Here is an 18,234-nt window from a genome sequence, read left to right on the forward strand (position 1 = left end):
ATTCAAATGCCAATTCTTGCCATGTCAAATTAAAACATTTAAACAAGACATTTGCAGCATGGAAAGATGCGCCAAACATATGAGATGAACAAACCACTGTGTGTGTGTGTGTGTGTGTGTGTGTGTGTGTGTGTGTGTGTGTGTGTGTGTGTGTGTGTGTGTGTGTGTGTGTGTGTGTGTGTGTGTGTGTGTGTGTGTGTGTGCTCGTTTCAATTTCACATAAATGACTCTCTTGGGCTTAGGAAAAACTCAACAAGAGTGCAATTGGAAGTCCAAAACAAAGGCATTTTTAATTTAATCTTTATTTAACCAGGTTAGTCCCACGTAGAACGCGACCCCTTTTGCAAGGGAGACCTGGACAATTATAGACGCCTTTACGGTGTCAAATCTCGCGCGTAATCACTTTCTTGCTTGGGAGGCCAACATTTCGTTGTCAGTGTAAACAAGCATTTGCGGCAACTTGTTTGCAACATTGCGTCGTTATGGATGTGAGTTCAATCAAAATATGTATTTAGGTGTTTAACTAAGAAAATCGTGAGTCTTTAATGTGAGTTTTATAGGAAAAAAAAAAAGCGTGTTGCTGTTAGGGTTGTGTGTCGGGGACCGGATTTGATCCATCGACATCAATAGCCTTTTTGCTTAATGATTCCCTTATCGGTCCTTCAGAGTGGCCGTTGTTTTTGGGGGTGTTTGTCAGGAAAATTATCATTTCTCTACATTCATTACAGACCCTGCAGCGGGTCTGTATAATCAACCATTTCTGCAGTGCGGCTTTGCTTTGAATCTTGAACCAATGAAGCAGTGCTTTGATCTTCGATCTGCTGCTTCATTGGTTCTTTGTTTTATTTCTCTTTATCTTAATTTTCCCTGCTAAAACCCCAAACAGCATATGTCTGTGAGTTATATTTACCTTTTTATGTTAAACCAACCTGTTATGGTCTTCTGAAACAGTTGATAGATGCATTTATAACTTTAAAAACAGGACCTATGCTAATGCGTTAGCATGTCTATGGCATTTTTGATGTTAAAGTTAGCATTAAGCTGAGCCATCATCAAGCCTCCCTCCCCAGCATGCAAAGGATTCTGGGATACTCTAAAGTTTTCAATTCACCTAACCTGCATGTCTTAAAATGTGAGAAGAAACCGGAGCACCCGGCGGAAACCCACCCAAATACGGGGAGAACATAGAAACTCCAGACAGAAGGGCCACAGGTGGGAATCAAACCCATGACCTTCTTGATGTGAGGCAACAGTGCAAAACCACTAATCTACCGTGCTGCCCATTTAAGGCACACGAGAATTTGTTTACGGTAATTTGTGCTTAAATATAAAATATCATATAAAAAATATTAATGTCATTAAGTGTTATTCAGTGAAATGAGCGATCAAACGAAGGGGCTGAAACATTTTTGCAGTCAAAGCATGCATGCTGTTTCCTTGTTGGGGTTGAGCTCCCCAAAAAAATATAATAGTAGTTCCACCCTGGTGTCAGTATGACTGATGTAACGTGCCCACACTATAACAGCTGTATTTACAGCACACACTCCCTGCTGTGTGCATGTGTGTGTGTGTGTGTGTGTGTACGTGGTCGTCTGCAACTGCACCTCTGCAAAGGTCTGCACACAGAATGATACTGCAAGCAGATAGCTGTGCTGCAGCTGATGAAAATGCGCTCTGAATGTAAAAACAAAGTTGCATGTTATTTTTCTCATCAAGCAACCATATTATTAAAAACAAGCCAAAAAAAGCAACCTGTGGCCAAAGTTGTGTATGTTATTATAGTCTATTGAATCAAACCCCAATGAATCAATGGATGCGTATTGTGTAGGTGACTCATCACAAGATGAACTGTCCAGACTCACGTGTATTAATACTAAAATCAATTGGTATCCTTTAACTAATTACAGCTGATTTCCATTTCACTAATTACATGAATCCTATAGCCAAGCGACTCTAAAAGTCATTATTTTCTGCTGTCTTTAAGGGAGTAAGAATTTATGTTAGCCATTACTTCTTGCTTTCGATTTGGTTTCACTTTGAGATTAGAGACCAGAATTTTTAAGGTTATTGTATAAAAACTCTGACTTTTACTTTTATTTTGGTTTGATATCATACAACAATAAAATCGCTTGAAGGCCCACCGGCATGAGTACTTTTGACAGGTATTGTCTACAATTTTATATTTTATTAGAAAGTATAATATGTACTTAAAGCTCAAACTGTGGAACAAAAAAAAATATGTTTTTTCCTCGGAGAGTGATATTAAATGATATTGTCTCATAACTTCTTTTTGGGATGGGGGCATAGAATTTAAATAAGACATGAGATAAAAAAAAAAGCTTAGAGGAATAAGATTTTAGATGAAAACTGAACTGACAAAAGATTACAAAGGTTGAGCAAATATTCCTTTTGCAGTTATTACAAAACTATGGCCAATATTGTGTAATTTATATTTTGTATTAATCAAATTATGTCAATTTGATTTTATTATGAAGAAAAACAATGTAAAATTCATGGTTAATATATATATATATATACTTTACTATTTTTTGGTACCTTTGGAAAGTAGACTGACCGCAGCCAGTATTACTGGATCTCTAATCAACATTTTATACACAAATTATATCATCACAGGGTGACTGTTACCAATGTGGGCTTTGCGCCATCTGGTGTTCAACTTCAGTTACTGTGTTATTCTGGGAGGCGGAAATATGGATTTGAATATTTGTCAAGGTATTCATTGACACCAGAAGTATGAATAGTTTGCCTTCAAAATAAGGTTACATTGGTCGCAGCTGCTTGAAATCTCTCTCTCTCTCTCTCTCTCTCTCTCTCTCTCTAATGCTGTGAAAGAAAGTAATTAAGTACATCTACTCAAATACATCCAAATTTGAGGTACTTGAGTATTTGTATTTTCATTAGATGTCTTTAACCGGTTTTAGTCTGGCTAAGTAGAATTAATGTGGTTAAAATAGTTTGTACTATTTTACACAAATAATGGTTGAAGTATTGTTAATCTACTTTTTGTTAAAAATAGATTGACTGTTATCGCTCTACTTTGGCTTTAAACCACTCAAAACATTTGAAAACCGGTTAACTGATAAGTGTTTGCCAAGAAAAAGCAAAACAAAAACAAACAAACAAAACGTAAAAATAAATGTTACTTTTATTTCAACATTTCAGGTTTGGCTAAAGTCGTGGTATTTTCTGACATGGTAGTTTATTATTAATAGAAAGAAAGAAAGAAAGAAAGAAAGAAAGAAAGAGAAAGAAAGAAAGAAAGAAATGATGTCACAGCTTAGGCATGAGTGGTGATTTTATTTTGAAGGGCATTGGCGGTCTATTGAGTACATGTTGCGCCACTTTGGTTTCTACGTTACAGGTTTGGTCAAAGTTATGGTATTTTCTGACACTTTAAAGACTAAACAGTAGTTAATCACTGAAAAACTATACGTAATCGATGGCACAGGGTTGCACTACTGCTTTTATTTTGAAGGGCATTAACGGTGTGTTTAGTATATGTTGCATCACTTTGGTTTCTACAGTTCAGGTTTGCTCAAAGTCATGGCGTTTTTTGTTTGTTTGTTTTTACATTTTTAAAGACTAAAGGCTAGTTCAATTAATCATTAAACAATACAAAAAATTAATCGTCTTCGGTGCTGTTTTTATTTTGAAGGGTATCAGCGGTGTGTTGAGTATATGTTGCGTGTAGCTTGCTGTGCTGTTAGTCGTGTGCCTGTATGTTGCAGAAACACAGACAGAATCATGTCTTATAGTGTGAAAATCGGCCCGTCCATTCTCAGCAGCGACCTGTCCTGTCTGGGCAGTGAGTGTAAGCGGATGATGGAGTGTGGAGCAGATTATCTACACCTGGACGTCATGGACGGGTCAGAATGTTAAAGTTAACATCTAACATGCTAATGCTAAGCTAGCTAGCAGACTGGAAGTTCAGTGTGAGTGCTAAAGTTGGCTAATGTTCTAGTTTAGCCACAGTCATTTACGTTGGTATTTAACTTCAATCTGTGTTTTTTTTTTAAATTTTTTTATTGATTAAATTATTTTTGTTGTTAAATCTTATAGAAAGTGAAATATATTGAATAAATTTCTCAACACATGTTTGTGTAGTAACTGGAAGTTTTGCAACCTGTCAGGTGTCAAGTTAAATTCCTGTTGTGTTTCCTTTCAGACATTTTGTCCCAAACATCACATTTGGCCACCCGATGGTAGAGTGCCTGAGGAAATCAGTAGGACAGGACCCGTTCTTTGGTGAGCATACGTTTCAGTATGAAATTTTACATTCAGTCTTTAATAGTCCGTTGTGATCGGTCTGGACCTGGACATTTCACACACCAGCTATTGTTCTGACACCTCCGGTTGCACATGTAGCAGGTCAGATATCATATCCCAAGTAATTTCTTATATGAGCTGTTACTTGTGTTCTGTGTAGTGTGCAAGCTGGGATGGACTTGGATTTATTGGCACTTCTGGAAGGATGCTACACTCTTCAGGTGTCAGAATAAATTTCTAGATAGATAAGGGTTAGGTTGAGTGTTCAATTTCTATAAGATGTGTAAAAACATTGGAAATTTTAACATTGCTTCCACGCCGCAGCTTTGCACATTTCTGGATTTCAGAATTCCAATATGGTTCAGGTCCAATTGTGGAATTTTTCTAGTTTGTATACACTGTGGAACATTTGGCAAATTAACATTTGGCACATCCAAAGTGACTCAGGAAAACAAGCATGCAGCAAATTTAGGCATCCCATCAGCACATAAATAAGAATAACTTTGGGATTGAAACTCATGATTAGAGATGCCAAAGCTTAGAGATTCTTAAACAAGTTGCAGTGCCGTTTGTGTGTCTGAAAGTGTTATTACACAAAGCCTCATTTGGCAGGTAGTTTTAGTGACATCTACTTGTGTAGAAGAAAAAAGTCACAGCACAAGAACCCTGCTGATAACATGCTGTGTCACAGCTCAAACATTATAGATATGATGCAGCAATCAGTGCCCTAATCAGTACTGTGCATTCTCATTGTGCAAGTAGGCAAAATCATATATATAAATGCTTTTGACAACAACTAACAGATTTTATTTCTGTTTATGTCCAGAGATCAAGGATCCAGTAACCAATTTCACATTTATTTACTTTAAGACTCAATAAAATGTTGTTCAGTTTCAATTTAATCAGCTTATAAAGCACCAAATTACAACAAAAGCTGTCTCAAGGTGCCTCACACAGAACAGTTAAACATAAAAAAAATTAAAACAAATAAAAAAAAATTCAGATACCTAATTAAAAACAGTAAAAGAATAAAACAAAAAATAAAAACTACTCATAAGAAAGAGAATAAAAAATAGGTTTCAAGTCTTGACTTAAAAATGTCCACGGACTCCAACTGCTTCACTGAGGGCCATGTACTGGCTAACCCAGAATGAGATTGCCCACTCAAACTTCTCCAGCCTTCTGGACATGATGAAGGGACTTGGGCTGTCGTACCTGGCTTTTCCCCTTTGGGTACCCTGAGAATAGCCAATTTTTAGCTTAAATAAAGGCTGCCCCCCTTCCGCATATATATATATATATATATATATATATATATATACACACTCAAAAAAAAAAAAAAATAAATATATATATATATACACACTCAACAAAAATATATATATATATACACACTCAACAAAAATATAAACGCAACACTTTTGGTTTTGCTCCCATTTTGTATGAGATGAACTCAAAGAGCTAAAACTTTTTCCACATACACAATATCACCATTTCCCTCAAATATTGTTCACAAACCAGTCTAAATCTGTGATAGTGAGCACTTCTCCTTTGCTGAGATAATCCATCCCACCTCACAGGTGTGCCTTAGACTGTCCACAATAAAAGGCCACTCTGAAAGGTGTAGTTTTGTTTTATTGGGGGGGGATACCAGTCAGTATCTGGTGTGACCACCATTTGCCTCATGCAGTGCAACACATCTCCTTCGCATAGAGTTGATCAGGTTGTCAATTGTGGCCTGTGGAATGTTGGTCCACTCCTCTTCAATGGCTTTGCGAAGTTGCTGGATATTGGCAGGAACTGGTACACGCTGTCGTATACGCCGGTCCAGAGCATCCCAAACATGCTCAATGGGTGACATGTCCGGTGAGTATGCCGGCCATGCAAGAACTGGGACATTTTCAGCTTCCAAGAATTGTGTACAGATCCTTGCAACATGGAGCTGTGCATTATCCTGCTGCAACATGAGGTGATGTTCTTGGATGTATGGCACAACAATGGGCCTCAGGATCTCGTCACGGTATCTCTGTGCATTCAAAATGCCATCAATAAAATGCACCTGTGTTCTTCGTCCATAACAGACGCCTGCCCATACCATAACCCCACCGCCACCATGGGCCACTCGATCCACAACACTGACATCAGAAAACCGCTCACCCACACGACGCCACACACGCTGTCTGCCATCTGCCCTGAACAGTGTGAACCGGGATTCATCCGTGAAGAGAACACCTCTCCAACGTGCCAAACGCCAGCGAATGTGAGCATTTGCCCACTCAAGTCGGTTACGACGACGAACTGGAGTCAGGTCGAGACCCCGATGAGGACGACGAGCATGCAGATGAGCTTCCCTGAGACGGTTTCTGACAGTTTGTGCAGAAATTCTTTGGTTATGCAAACCGATTGTTTCAGCAGCTGTCCGAGTGGCTGGTCTCAGACGATCTTGGAGGTGAACATGCTGGATGTGGAGGTCCTGAGCTGGTGTGGTTACACGTGGTCTGCGGTTGTGAGGCTGGTTGGATGTACTGCCAAATTCTCTGAAACGCCTTTGGAGACGGCTTATGGTAGAGAAATGAACATTCAATACACGAGCAACAGCTCTGGTTGACATTCCTGCTGTCAGCATGCCAATTGCACGCTCCCTCAAATCTTGCGACATCTGTGGCATTGTGCTGTGTGATAAAACTGCGCCTTTCAGAGTGACCTTTTATTGTGGGCATATATATATATATATATATTGTCGTATGTCTGGAGTTGCATTAGGATGTCCGTATGGCATAAAACACATCAAGTTAATGTGCAGATCCATTTTCTGTTTTGGTATCTATTCCAAAATGTGTCCCTGCCTGTTTTGCTGTTTAATATATTATGCATACACGCATGCTGCTGAACGTCCCCAGGAACGCAATCGGAATGTCACAAATGCCATTTTTTCACACCGTCCAATTGTTCAGAATGCAGTCAGACGGCACTTCGACTGCTGTTCAATAGTTTTTCGCTTTGACTGCGGCACAAATGTTTGAACATGGGCAAAACATTTGAGGCAACTGCATGTTGTTTAGATTTGGCTCAGAATGCTGTCCGACGGCTGCATATGCACCTCAACACCTCCCGGATGTGGGCTGAATTTTCATTTGGACAGGAATTGGACGGGATTCGATCTCTAGTGTGATGAGGGTATAAAAACTGGTAGAAGCTCCTGAGTAGGGCTGCCACAAACGACTATTTTAATAGTCGACTAGTCAACGATTATTTTTGCGATTAGTCGAGTAGTCGGATCATACATAATTTCCTAAATTAAGGCCTGCACATTTTCAGAGAAACGTCGGGATGAAAACATGAACATTTCCACATCAGTGACTATTTCTTAGACTTCATTTACAGCAATTATTCAGAAATACAAACAGTGTGGTACTTTATAGTAAATCTGTGTCAGGTAGGCAGTTCTCAAAAACTGAATGTCCATGCTGGAAGGAGAAAAGTGAGGGAAGCTACCAAGACACAACTCTGGAAGAACTTTTGACTTCTGTGAGTGGAGAAACTGGGAATAGTGCAACATTTTTATTTTTGTCTTCATTTTACTTATAGTCCCAACTTTTTCTGATTTGTGGTTGTTTCTGCTGCATTTCTGAAATTACAGAACTGCTATAAAGAAAAGTGTGAACATTTTACTGTGTTTTAAAACTTTGTGGAGCAAATATAAACACCAAACTCCTATAAAGAAGGAAAAAATACACAGATGTGCTGGAAAACTTTGATATAAACTGAACAGAACAATGCAGGCTGATTTGACTCCCCCTATTTTTTGTAGAAATAAACCAGAATAAAATAAGAGGTAACTCACTTTGAAATAATTAAAACATATAGCTGCAGCTTATAATAACTTTGAAAAATAACAAAAATCAGCAGCTTGTATTTTTATTGTGACTCCAGTTCATTTTAGTGTGATGAAGTCATTTTTAAGTCATTTTTTTTCTCCTCATCAGTCACGTTTTGTGATTGAACACTACATTAAACTTAAGATTGAACAAATAAATACCTTTGGAAAATAACAGCTGTTAAATTTCAGAGTTCTCACCTGCATTTTGTGATCTGTGCCTCTGAACATCACTGCACAGCTTCTCCAGAGCAGGGTTTTTTTTTTTACCCGTGAATGCGTAATTTTTCCTCAGTTCATTTATATATTCTCATTTTTAAGGATGTTTTAAGGATATTTGACCATTTATTTCATCTCATGATCTCATAAATTCAGTATACAACACGCACATGGTGTGAACAGGACGGTGCCATCAGAAAAACACCGGTAGAGAAAGAGCAGAGAAAAGTAAAGGCAGTTCCACGTTTTTTTTTTTGTTTTTTTTTACATGTTCACTCGGGTTAAAATCCTCTTTCTGTGTTCTGCGCTTGCTGTGTCACGTGCACTGATCTCAGCAGAATGTAACGTCTCATGCCTCCGTTCGCCGTCTGCGAGTTGACTCCGCACACACACACACACACACACACACCTCCTCCAGTAAAGTGCGCATTTTAAACAGCTTTAAACAAGACGGCCACTGTTTTAATCTGCCGTCTTATCCAAATTTGAACTCCAAATGACGGCAGGACGGCTCGCTGCCTAAAACTATGAATTGAGAGAAAAACAAAGACTTAAATAAAATAAACGACTCATCGACTAAGAAATTAGTTGCTGACGGTTTCATTAGTCGACGTTGTCGTGACTAGTCGACTAGTTGTGGCAGCCCTACTCCTGAGCAATCAATAAACACACTACAACTTTTCATATTATTTTGGTTGCAGCCATCTTTGGGTTGCTGCTGAGTGCACTGTGGAAGTGCACGGCATCAAATACTGTAATTTAACTTTATCTGTGCAGATGTGCCAGCCTTTGTATACACAGCTAATAAGTGTAGATTATATAACAATGATTGTGCTCACAGCGACAGCGAGGCTAATGCTAATAACATACGTGTCATGATGTCCAGAATTGTTCAACAAATTAGCTTCCTGTCACAAACACAGTAAAAAACAAACAAAAAACCTGCATGAGGAAATGTTCACTTTCAAATGATTCTGCAGCTTATTAAAACAAAGTTTGAAGCTCAACGTAAGTCCAGCACATGTAGTCAGCTAATGTTTAAGCAATGGGTTGCAAAGCAGAAGAAAGTATTGCACCATGGACAGTTCTGTGGTGGTAAAGATCTGTGCTAATTCATGTGGCACGCTATGTGAAGATGATAATGTGAATGCACCGTTACACAACACTCTATTGAGTTCCCACCTCTGTGTGGTTTAGGGTTTCCCATCAGTGAGCTGTGCAGTGGCATGTTTTGTGTTCACTGTGTGTGTTTCTCTGCCGTAGACATGCACATGATGGTGTCTCGGCCGGAGCAGTGGGTAAAGCCCATGGCAGCAGCAGGAGCCAATCAGTACACTTTCCACATAGAGGCGAGCACCAACCCTGGAAACCTGATCAAATTGATTAAGGAGAACGGCATGAAGGTGAGGAATGATATCGCAGAATGTGGGCGGAGCTCTGTGATAAAGAGTCAAACCGGAGTTAGTCATCAAGTGGTCTTTGGATCTGTAGTTTGTATGCAATCTTTACAGCTGATGGTCTTTCTTAACCTCATTACATGTTGACCGACAAACCTGTCGTCACGCTGATACTGTGGCTGTTGTATTGTAGGTGGGTTTGGCCATAAAACCCGGTACTACAGTTGAAGATCTGGCACCGTGGGCCAATCAGATTGACATGGCTCTGGTCATGACCGTTGAACCTGGCTTTGGAGGACAAAAGTTTATGGATGACATGATTCCAAAGGTAAGAACAACACACAGCAAGTAGAAACAAATGGAGTGAAATTTACGTTTGGTGAATGTTTGTCGTAAATATGCTCGAATTACAACAAACTTATTTTAATGTTTCATTCATTAAAATCATGTTCTGGATTCTTCTAAAGTCACTTGACCCCATAACATAGTGATTTAAATTTATCAAGGTTTCCCTTAGAATTTTTTTCAAGCCTGGTGGTACTCTCTGAACCCCCCTCCTCCCCAACCAAATTGCAAGGTGTGTTTTTGTGGAAAAATGAGGAGCTCAGAAACGTAAAAGCTAAAGTACAAAAAACCCCTATTTTTCACAGAAAAATGCACAAGTGTTTTTCATATTAAAGAATGCTTAAAGACAAATCAAATCAAATCAATTTTATTTATATAGCGCCAAATCACAACAAACAGTTGCCCCAAGGTGCTTTATATTGTAAGGCAAGGCCATACAATAATTACAGAAAAACCCCAACGGTCAAAACGACCCCCTGTGAGCAAGCACTTGGCAACAGTGGGAAGGAAAAACTCCCTTTTAACAGGAAGAAACCTCCAGCAGAACCAGGCTCAGGGAGGGGAAGTCTTCTGCTGGGACTGGTTGGGGCTGAGGGAGAGAACCAGGAAAAAGACATGCTGTGGAGGGGAGCAGAGATCAATCACTAATGATTAAATGCAGAGTGGTGCATACAGAGCAAAAAGAGAAAGAAACACTCAGTGCATCATGGGAATCCCCCAGCAGTCTAAGTCTATAGCAGCATAACTAAGGGATGGTTCAGGGTCACTTGATCCAGCCCTAACTATAAGCTTTAGCAAAAAGGAAAGTTTTAAGCCTAATCTTAAAAGTAGAGAGGGTGTCTGTCTCCCTGATCTGAATTGGGAGCTGGTTCCACAGGAGAGGAGCCTGAAAGCTGAAGGCTCTGCCTCCCATTCTACTCTTACAAACCCTAGGAACTACAAGTAAGCCTGCAGTCTGAGAGCGAAGCGCTCTATTGGGGTGATATGGTACTATGAGGTCCCTAAGATAAGATGGGACCTGATTATTCAAAACCTTATAAGTAAGAAGAAGAATTTTAAATTCTATTCTAGAATTAACAGGAAGCCAATGAAGAGAGGCCAATATGGGTGAGATATGCTCTCTCCTTCTAGTCCCTGTTAGCACTTTAGCTGCAGCATTTTGAATTAACTTAAGGCTTTTCAGGGAACTTTTAGGACAACCTGATAATAATGAATTACAATAGCCCAGCCTAGAGGAAATAAATGCATCAATTAGTTTTTCAGCATCACTCTGAGACAAGACCTTTCTAATTTTAGAGATATTGCGCAAATGCAAAAAAGCAGTCCTACATATTTGTTTAATATGCGCATTGAATGACATATCCTGATCAAAAATGACTCCAAGATTTCTCACAGTATTACTAGAGGTCAGGGTAATGCCATCCAGAGTAAGGATCTGGTTAGACACCATGTTTCTAAGATTTGTGGGGCCAAGTACAATAACTTCAGTTTTATCTGAATTTAAAAGCAGGAAATTAGAGGTCATCCATGTCTTTATGTCTGTAAGACAATCCTGCAGTTTAGCTAATTGGTGTGTGTCCTCTGGCTTCATGGATAGATAAAGCTGGGTATCATCTGAGTTACAATGAAAATTTAAGCAATGCCATCTAATAATACTGCCTAAGGGAAGCGTGTATAAAGTGAATAAAATTGGTCCTAGCACAGAACCTTGTGGAACTCCATAATTAACCTTAGTCTGTGAAGAAGATTCCCCATTTACATGAACAAATTGTAATCTATTAGATAAATATGATTCAAACCACCGCAGCGCAATGCCTTTAATACCTATGGCATGCTCTAATCTCTGTAATAAAAGTTTATGGTCAACAGTATCAAAAGCAGCACTGAGGTCTAACAGAACAAGCACAGAGATGAGTCCACTGTCTGAGGCCATAAGAAGATCATTTGTAACCTTCACTAATGCTGTTTCTGTACTATGATGAATTCTAAAACCTGACTGAAACTCTTCAAATAGACCATTCCTCTGCAGATGATCAGTTAGCTGTTTTACAACTACCCTTTCAAGAATTTTTGAGAGAAAAGGAAGGTTGGAGATTGGCCTATAATTAGCTAAGATAGCTGGGTCAAGTGATGGCTTTTTAAGTAATGGTTTAATTACTGCCACCTTAAAAGCCTGTGGTACATAGCCAACTAATAAAGATAGAGTGATCATATTTAAGATCGAAGTATTAATTAATGGTAGGGCTTCCTTGAGCAGCCTGGTAGGAATGGGGTCTAATAGACATGTTGATGGTTTGGAGGAAGTAACTAATGAAAATAACTCAGACAGAACAATCGGAGAGAAAGAGTCTAACCAAATACCGGCATCACTGAAAGCAGCCAAAGATAACGATACGTCTTTGGGATGGTTATGAGTAATTTTTTCTCTAATAGTTAAAATTTTATTAGCAAAGAAAGTCATGAAGTCATTACTAGTTAAAGTTAAAGGAATACTCTACAGTGCTGAAAAGAAACCTGGGGTTGTTCTTATTTTCTTCAATTAGTGATGAGTAGTAAGATGTCCTAGCTTTACGGAGGGCTTTTTTATAGAGCAACAGACTCTTTTTCCAGGCTAAGTGAAGATCTTCTAAATTAGTGAGACGCCATTTCCTCTCCAACCTACGGGTTATCTGCTTTAAGCTGCGAGTTTGTGAGTTATACCACGGAGTCAGGCACTTCTGATTTAAAGCTCTCTTTTTCAGAGGAGCTACAGCATCCAAAGTTGTCTTCAATGAGGATGTAAAACTATTGACGAGATACTCTATCTCACTTACAGAGTTTAGGTAGCTACTCTGCACTGTGTTGGTATGTGGCATTAGAGAACATAAAGAAGGAATCATATCCTTAAACCTAGTTACAGCGCTTTCTGAAAGACCTCTAGTGTAATGAAACGTATTCCCCACTGCTGGGTAGTCCATCAGAGTAAATGTAAATGTTAAGAAATGATCAGACAGAAGGAAGTTTTCAGGGAATACTGTGAAGTCTTCAATTTCCATACCATAAGTCAGAACAAGATCTAAGATATGATTAAAGTGGTGGGTGGACTCATTTACATTTTGAGCAAAGCCAGTTGAGTCTAATAATAGATTAAATGCAGTGTTGAGACTGTCATTCTCAGCATCTGTGTGGATGTTAAAATCGCCCACTATAATTATCTTATCTGAGCTAAGCACTAAGTCAGACAAAAGGTCTGAAAATTCACAGAGAAACTCAGAGTAACAACCAGGTTGACGATAGATAATAACAAATAAAATTGGTTTTTGGGACTTCCAATTTGGATGGACAAGACTAAGAGTCAAGCTTTCAAATGAATTAAAGCTCTGTCTGGGTTTTTGATTAATTAATAAGCTGGAATGGAAGATTGCTGCTAATCCTCCGCCTCGGCCCATGCTACAAGCATTCTGGCAGTTAGTGTGACTCGGGGGTGTTGACTCATTTAAACTAACATATTCATCCTGCTGTAACCAGTTTTCTGTTAGGCAGAATAAATCAATATATTGATCAATTATTATATCATTTACTAACAGGGACTTAGAAGAGAGAGACCTAATGTTTAATAGACCACATTTAACTGTTTTAGTCTGTGGTGCAGTTGAAGGTGCTATATTATTTTTTCTTTTTGAATTTTTATGCTTAAATAGATTTTTACTGGTTATTGGTGGTCTGGGAGCAGGCACCGTCTCTACGGGGATGGGGTAATGAGGGGATGGCAGGGGGAGAGAAGCTGCAGAGAGGTGTGTAAGACTACAACTCTGCTTCCTGGTCCCAACCCTGGATAGTCACGGTTTGGAGGATTTAAGAAAATTGGCCAGATTTCTAGAAATGAGAGCTGCTCCATCCAAAGTGGGATGGATGCCGTCTCTCCTAACAAGACCAGGTTTTCCCCAGAAGCTTTGCCAATTATCTATGAAGCCCACCTCATTTTTTGGACACCACTCAGACAGCCAGCAATTCAGGGAGAACATGCGGCTAAACATGTCACTCCCGGTCCGACTGGGGAGGGGCCAAGAGAAAACTACAGAGTCCGACATTGTTTTTGCAAAGTTACACACCGATTCAGTGTTAATTTTAGTGACCTCCGATTGGCGTAACCGGGTGTCATTACTGCCGACGTGAATTACAATCTTACCAAATTTCCGCTTAGCCTTAGCCAGCAGTTTCAAATTTCCTTCAGTGTCGCCTGCTCTGGCCCCCAGAAGACAATTGACTATGGTTGCTGGTGTCGCTAACTTCACATTTCTCAAAACAGAGTCGCCAATAACCAGAGTTTGATCCTCGGCGGGTGTGTCGCCGAGTGGGGAAAAACGGTTAGAAATGTGAACGGGTTGGCGGTGTACACAGGGCTTCTGTTTAGGGCTACACTTCCTCCTCACAGTCACCCAGTCAGCCTGCTTTCCCGGCTCCTCGGGATCTGCTGGAAGGGAACTAACGGCGGCTAAGCTACCTTGGTCTGCACCGACTACAGTCTCCAATTCACCCAGCCTGGCCTCCAAAGCTACGAATAAGCGACACTTATTTCAAGTACCATTACTGCTAAAGGAGGCCGAGGAATAACTAAACATTTCACACCCAGAGCAGAAAAGTGCGGGAGAGACAGGAGAAGCCGCCATGCTAAATCAGCTAAGAGCTAGTAGCTGTGCTAAGCTAGCGGATTCCTAAAAACACACAAAGTGAATAATGTGTAAATAATTTAGAGGTGATTCAGCAGAGGGAGTGCTTTAGTTAAGGCACGTGAAGATTACACTGTGAAACAAATTATCTAGTTAACTAGATCAATCTAACTGCGCAGATTAAACAGCTAACAGATACAGCAAAACACCGCTGGGCTCCGGAACAGGAAGTGATACAATACCGCAGTGAGAGCCAACCACCAGTAGAGGCAAGCTAGAAGCAATCACAGCAGCCTGTGACAAGGATATGATCATACAGTTTCAACTTCACTTCACCGCCACACCGCCTACTACATGGTGGCAAACAAGATATGTGGGTATACGCCAATTTTAATGTGCATATTTGCTGTCTGAACCAATCCAGTCATCATTGGCTGATCTTATCGTCCACGTGCACTCAATTTTTTTCTTCTAAAGCATGTCCCCACACGATGAGGCCAGGCCATATGTGGCTTGCATGGCACCAGTTAGTAACCCTCATTCAGGCACAGTACAGCCCAAGCCAGCAGGGAGATCATGTTAAGAATCACAAAGTGTTTTACTTTATTTATTTTCTGACAATTTGGCTTCTGCAACACAGATGTCTGGTGTAAAACAGGAGTTACTGAAAAGGAGTTTACCTATAGATTATGTGAACAGTGAGAGAGAGAGAGAGAGCGTTTGATGAAAAACACATCATGCAATATTGATTGGAGGTGGAGGGTAATGTTTGATATTTTTTATGTTGATACTTATCAAAATCTGTGGAGTAGATGCCAGAATCTGATGCCTGACACCTTCATGGTGGAAGCTGTGATTTGTAACTTTATTTCAAGCAGGTGGAACGTTTGACCCCGTGCTGCTGTCGTTTGACCACTGGTAACATAAAAAAATAAATAAAATAAGCCGATTGATGCACTGTTAAATCACTGAAAAAATAATATTTACAGAAGCTTATTTGTGAGAGAATACCAGAACCAAAGTGCTACAGATGCACTGATGATTATTAACTTCGTCATTCATGGATATTTGGACATTATTAACAACAACAAAAAAAAAATTTCTGTCCTGGCTGGGGTTCTCATTAGCCTGGCGGACTAAAAGGCCTGTAATATGGTAGGGGAAACGCGACAAGTACTTCCTTACTTAAAACTTGATATGGAAATGTAGTAGATATTCTAACTGGCTTCACACCTGTATTGTTTGGTAACGTTGGAGAAAAATAAGTTTGAATGTTTTTGACCTAGTCGAACGTGAATAAGCAACGGTAGGTGGCAGTACAACATGTGATGTGTTCCTTTTCATTTACACTCCAGAACAATTATGTGCTTGTTTTAATTTTGTGAATTACAAGATGATAGTATTTATTGTTTTTGAGGCCCTGTCTACACAAGATAGCTGTAATTGGCTAATCCCACTCATTGATGTTTTTGATGTCCATGATTTGCGCTTGTAACAGCATAGGGAACATATTGGTCTCAATATTATGTTAATTATAGACCTTTTCACTGGTCGGTAAAATACCATGTCAAAAAACCATGACCATACCAGTTTAGGCTAGCAATAATGATAACCTTCACATTTCAGTTTGCCAGGATCCAAAAGTTGCTGCTATGACTTTTATCATGGAACTTAAACATGGTATTTCTGAATAAGGATGTTGTTCCAATTAGAAATATCGAAACAAGAAAGTAAACAGTAACAAGAGAGAAGTGCAACAATGTAACATTTTTCTCCCTGGCATGGGGCGAAACAAAGGAAAAGTATGAAAGTACCTTAAGATCCATCACTCTTGGAACTGTCATTCTATGAGGTATTTTTAATTGTTAAATGTTGACAATAGCAACACTTTTATGTTACAGTTCAAAGCAACACATTTTGTTTTGGTGTGGAAGGTGGAATTTAATATTTGATCCTTAACACTTAGTATTTTCTAGGGTTCGGAGGACTACTGAAAATCATTAGTTGACTAGTCGGATACCTTTAGTCATCAACTAGCCCGCGACTAAATTTGACATTGAATGAATTAAGCCAATTTTGAATGTTCATGGTGAAACTCAAATGTGACATTTATTTAAAAAATATATGAACAAAATCACAAATCCAAAAAAACAGCATTAGCATGAAGACAATACCTGCATTCATTTATTAATTTACTAGGCGTAGATTCCCCGTTTTAACTAATTCACCTGAAGGGAGTGGTGGAAGCTCCAGCAGGTCAATTCTTTTAAAGGTTAAATGAACTTAATAAATGGCTTTCAACTAGTGGGCTAATAAAAAAACAGTCCACTAGTTCGGTGTTAGTTAGTTGTAGTTGACTCTTACAACTAGTTGTCCCATCTCTAGTATTTTCTACTCCTCGTTATATTTGATACTCTTCTGATTTTGATCCAGGTGAGCTGGCTGAGGAGCCAGTTTCCTTCGCTGGACATTGAAGTTGATGGAGGGGTGGGACCTGACACCATTCACAAGTGCGCAGAGGTAAGAAATTAAAGTGCACTACTCACTCTGATCACTCAGTCCACTAAAATGCTAATCGGACTGCTGGAGTTCATCTTATGACACGTGCACATTTGATCCAGGCAGGAGCCAACATGATTGTGTCAGGCAGCGCCGTGCTAGGCAGTGACGATCCTCGTTCAGTCATCGCTCTCCTGCGCACCGTGGTGGCTGAGGCAATCCAGAAACGCTCGCTGGACCGATGAGGGGCCTCTGTGGTTTCCATAACGACACCTGCCCCTCCCAAAAATACACGATTTCCAAAAGGACATTTGTGGGGTCGCGGTTGAGGCTCCTGTCAGCATGTTCACAGCAGGTGGGGGTAGGGAAGGAATCTGCAGAGCTGCAAACTGATGGTCAAAGCCAGTGTTTTGAGCAGAGCTGTGAACTGGACGTTGTTGTGTTCCACAACGATCTCATCTCTGAACAGTCATGACAAACTGAATCACCGTATGGAAACAAGCATTTAAGGAGCAGATGTGAGGAGATACACATTTACTGTCTGTAAACATTCCTCAATATTTGACGTGAACTATAAGTTTCAGAAGATGAATTATATCTTGAAATAAAATGGTTTAAGGAGTCCTTTGTGTAATATTTTTCAGATCTTTCTTGGAAACCAAAAGCCATCCAAAATCACAACTTAATCTGATTGTTACAGTGCTTTTCTGATACTGTGCACTTATAATGTGCATGAAAGTTAGAATTTTTTTTTTTTTTTTTTTTTTTTTTTTTTTGACAGAATAAAAGGAGTTGAGAGTTTCTTGAATGTTAAATCTTTTAAGGTTGACTTTGCAGGTCATAGTAAAAAATAAAAATGAGTGTCCATATTGCTTCTTTTTTTTCTGGCAGAACAAAAGCGGAGGGCACAGAAATACACTTTATCTGAGCACTTCTTTCAGCACGTTCTTACAAAACCACT

General features: G+C 39.4%; 1 protein-coding gene across 1 annotated transcript; it reads left to right on the plus strand.

Annotated features, from left to right (window-relative positions):
- Positions 1-3,568: 3,568 nt before the first annotated feature.
- On the plus strand, positions 3,569-17,578 carry rpe (ribulose-5-phosphate-3-epimerase). The gene is made up of 6 exons (XM_034186915.1): positions 3,569-3,887; positions 4,187-4,266; positions 9,647-9,786; positions 9,974-10,108; positions 17,208-17,294; positions 17,396-17,578. The coding sequence occupies exons 1-6, from the start codon at positions 3,700-3,702 to the stop codon at positions 17,516-17,518; spliced, it is 753 nt and encodes a 250-aa protein (XP_034042806.1). The 5' UTR covers positions 3,569-3,699; the 3' UTR covers positions 17,519-17,578.
- Positions 17,579-18,234: the final 656 nt, after the last annotated feature.

Source organism: Thalassophryne amazonica, chromosome 14 (assembly GCF_902500255.1).
Source record: "Thalassophryne amazonica chromosome 14, fThaAma1.1, whole genome shotgun sequence".
NCBI lineage: Eukaryota > Metazoa > Chordata > Actinopteri > Batrachoidiformes > Batrachoididae > Thalassophryne > Thalassophryne amazonica.

Coding starts and splice junctions, on each gene's coding strand:
- rpe (XM_034186915.1), top strand. CDS start 3,700: ATGTTGCGTGTAGCTTGCTGTGCTGTTAGTCGTGTGCCTGTATGTTGC. Junction 9,787..9,973: donor TTAAGGAGAACGGCATGAAG/GTGAGGAATGAT, acceptor GTTGTATTGTAG/GTGGGTTTGGCCATAAAACC. Junction 17,295..17,395: donor CCATTCACAAGTGCGCAGAG/GTAAGAAATTAA, acceptor CATTTGATCCAG/GCAGGAGCCAACATGATTGT.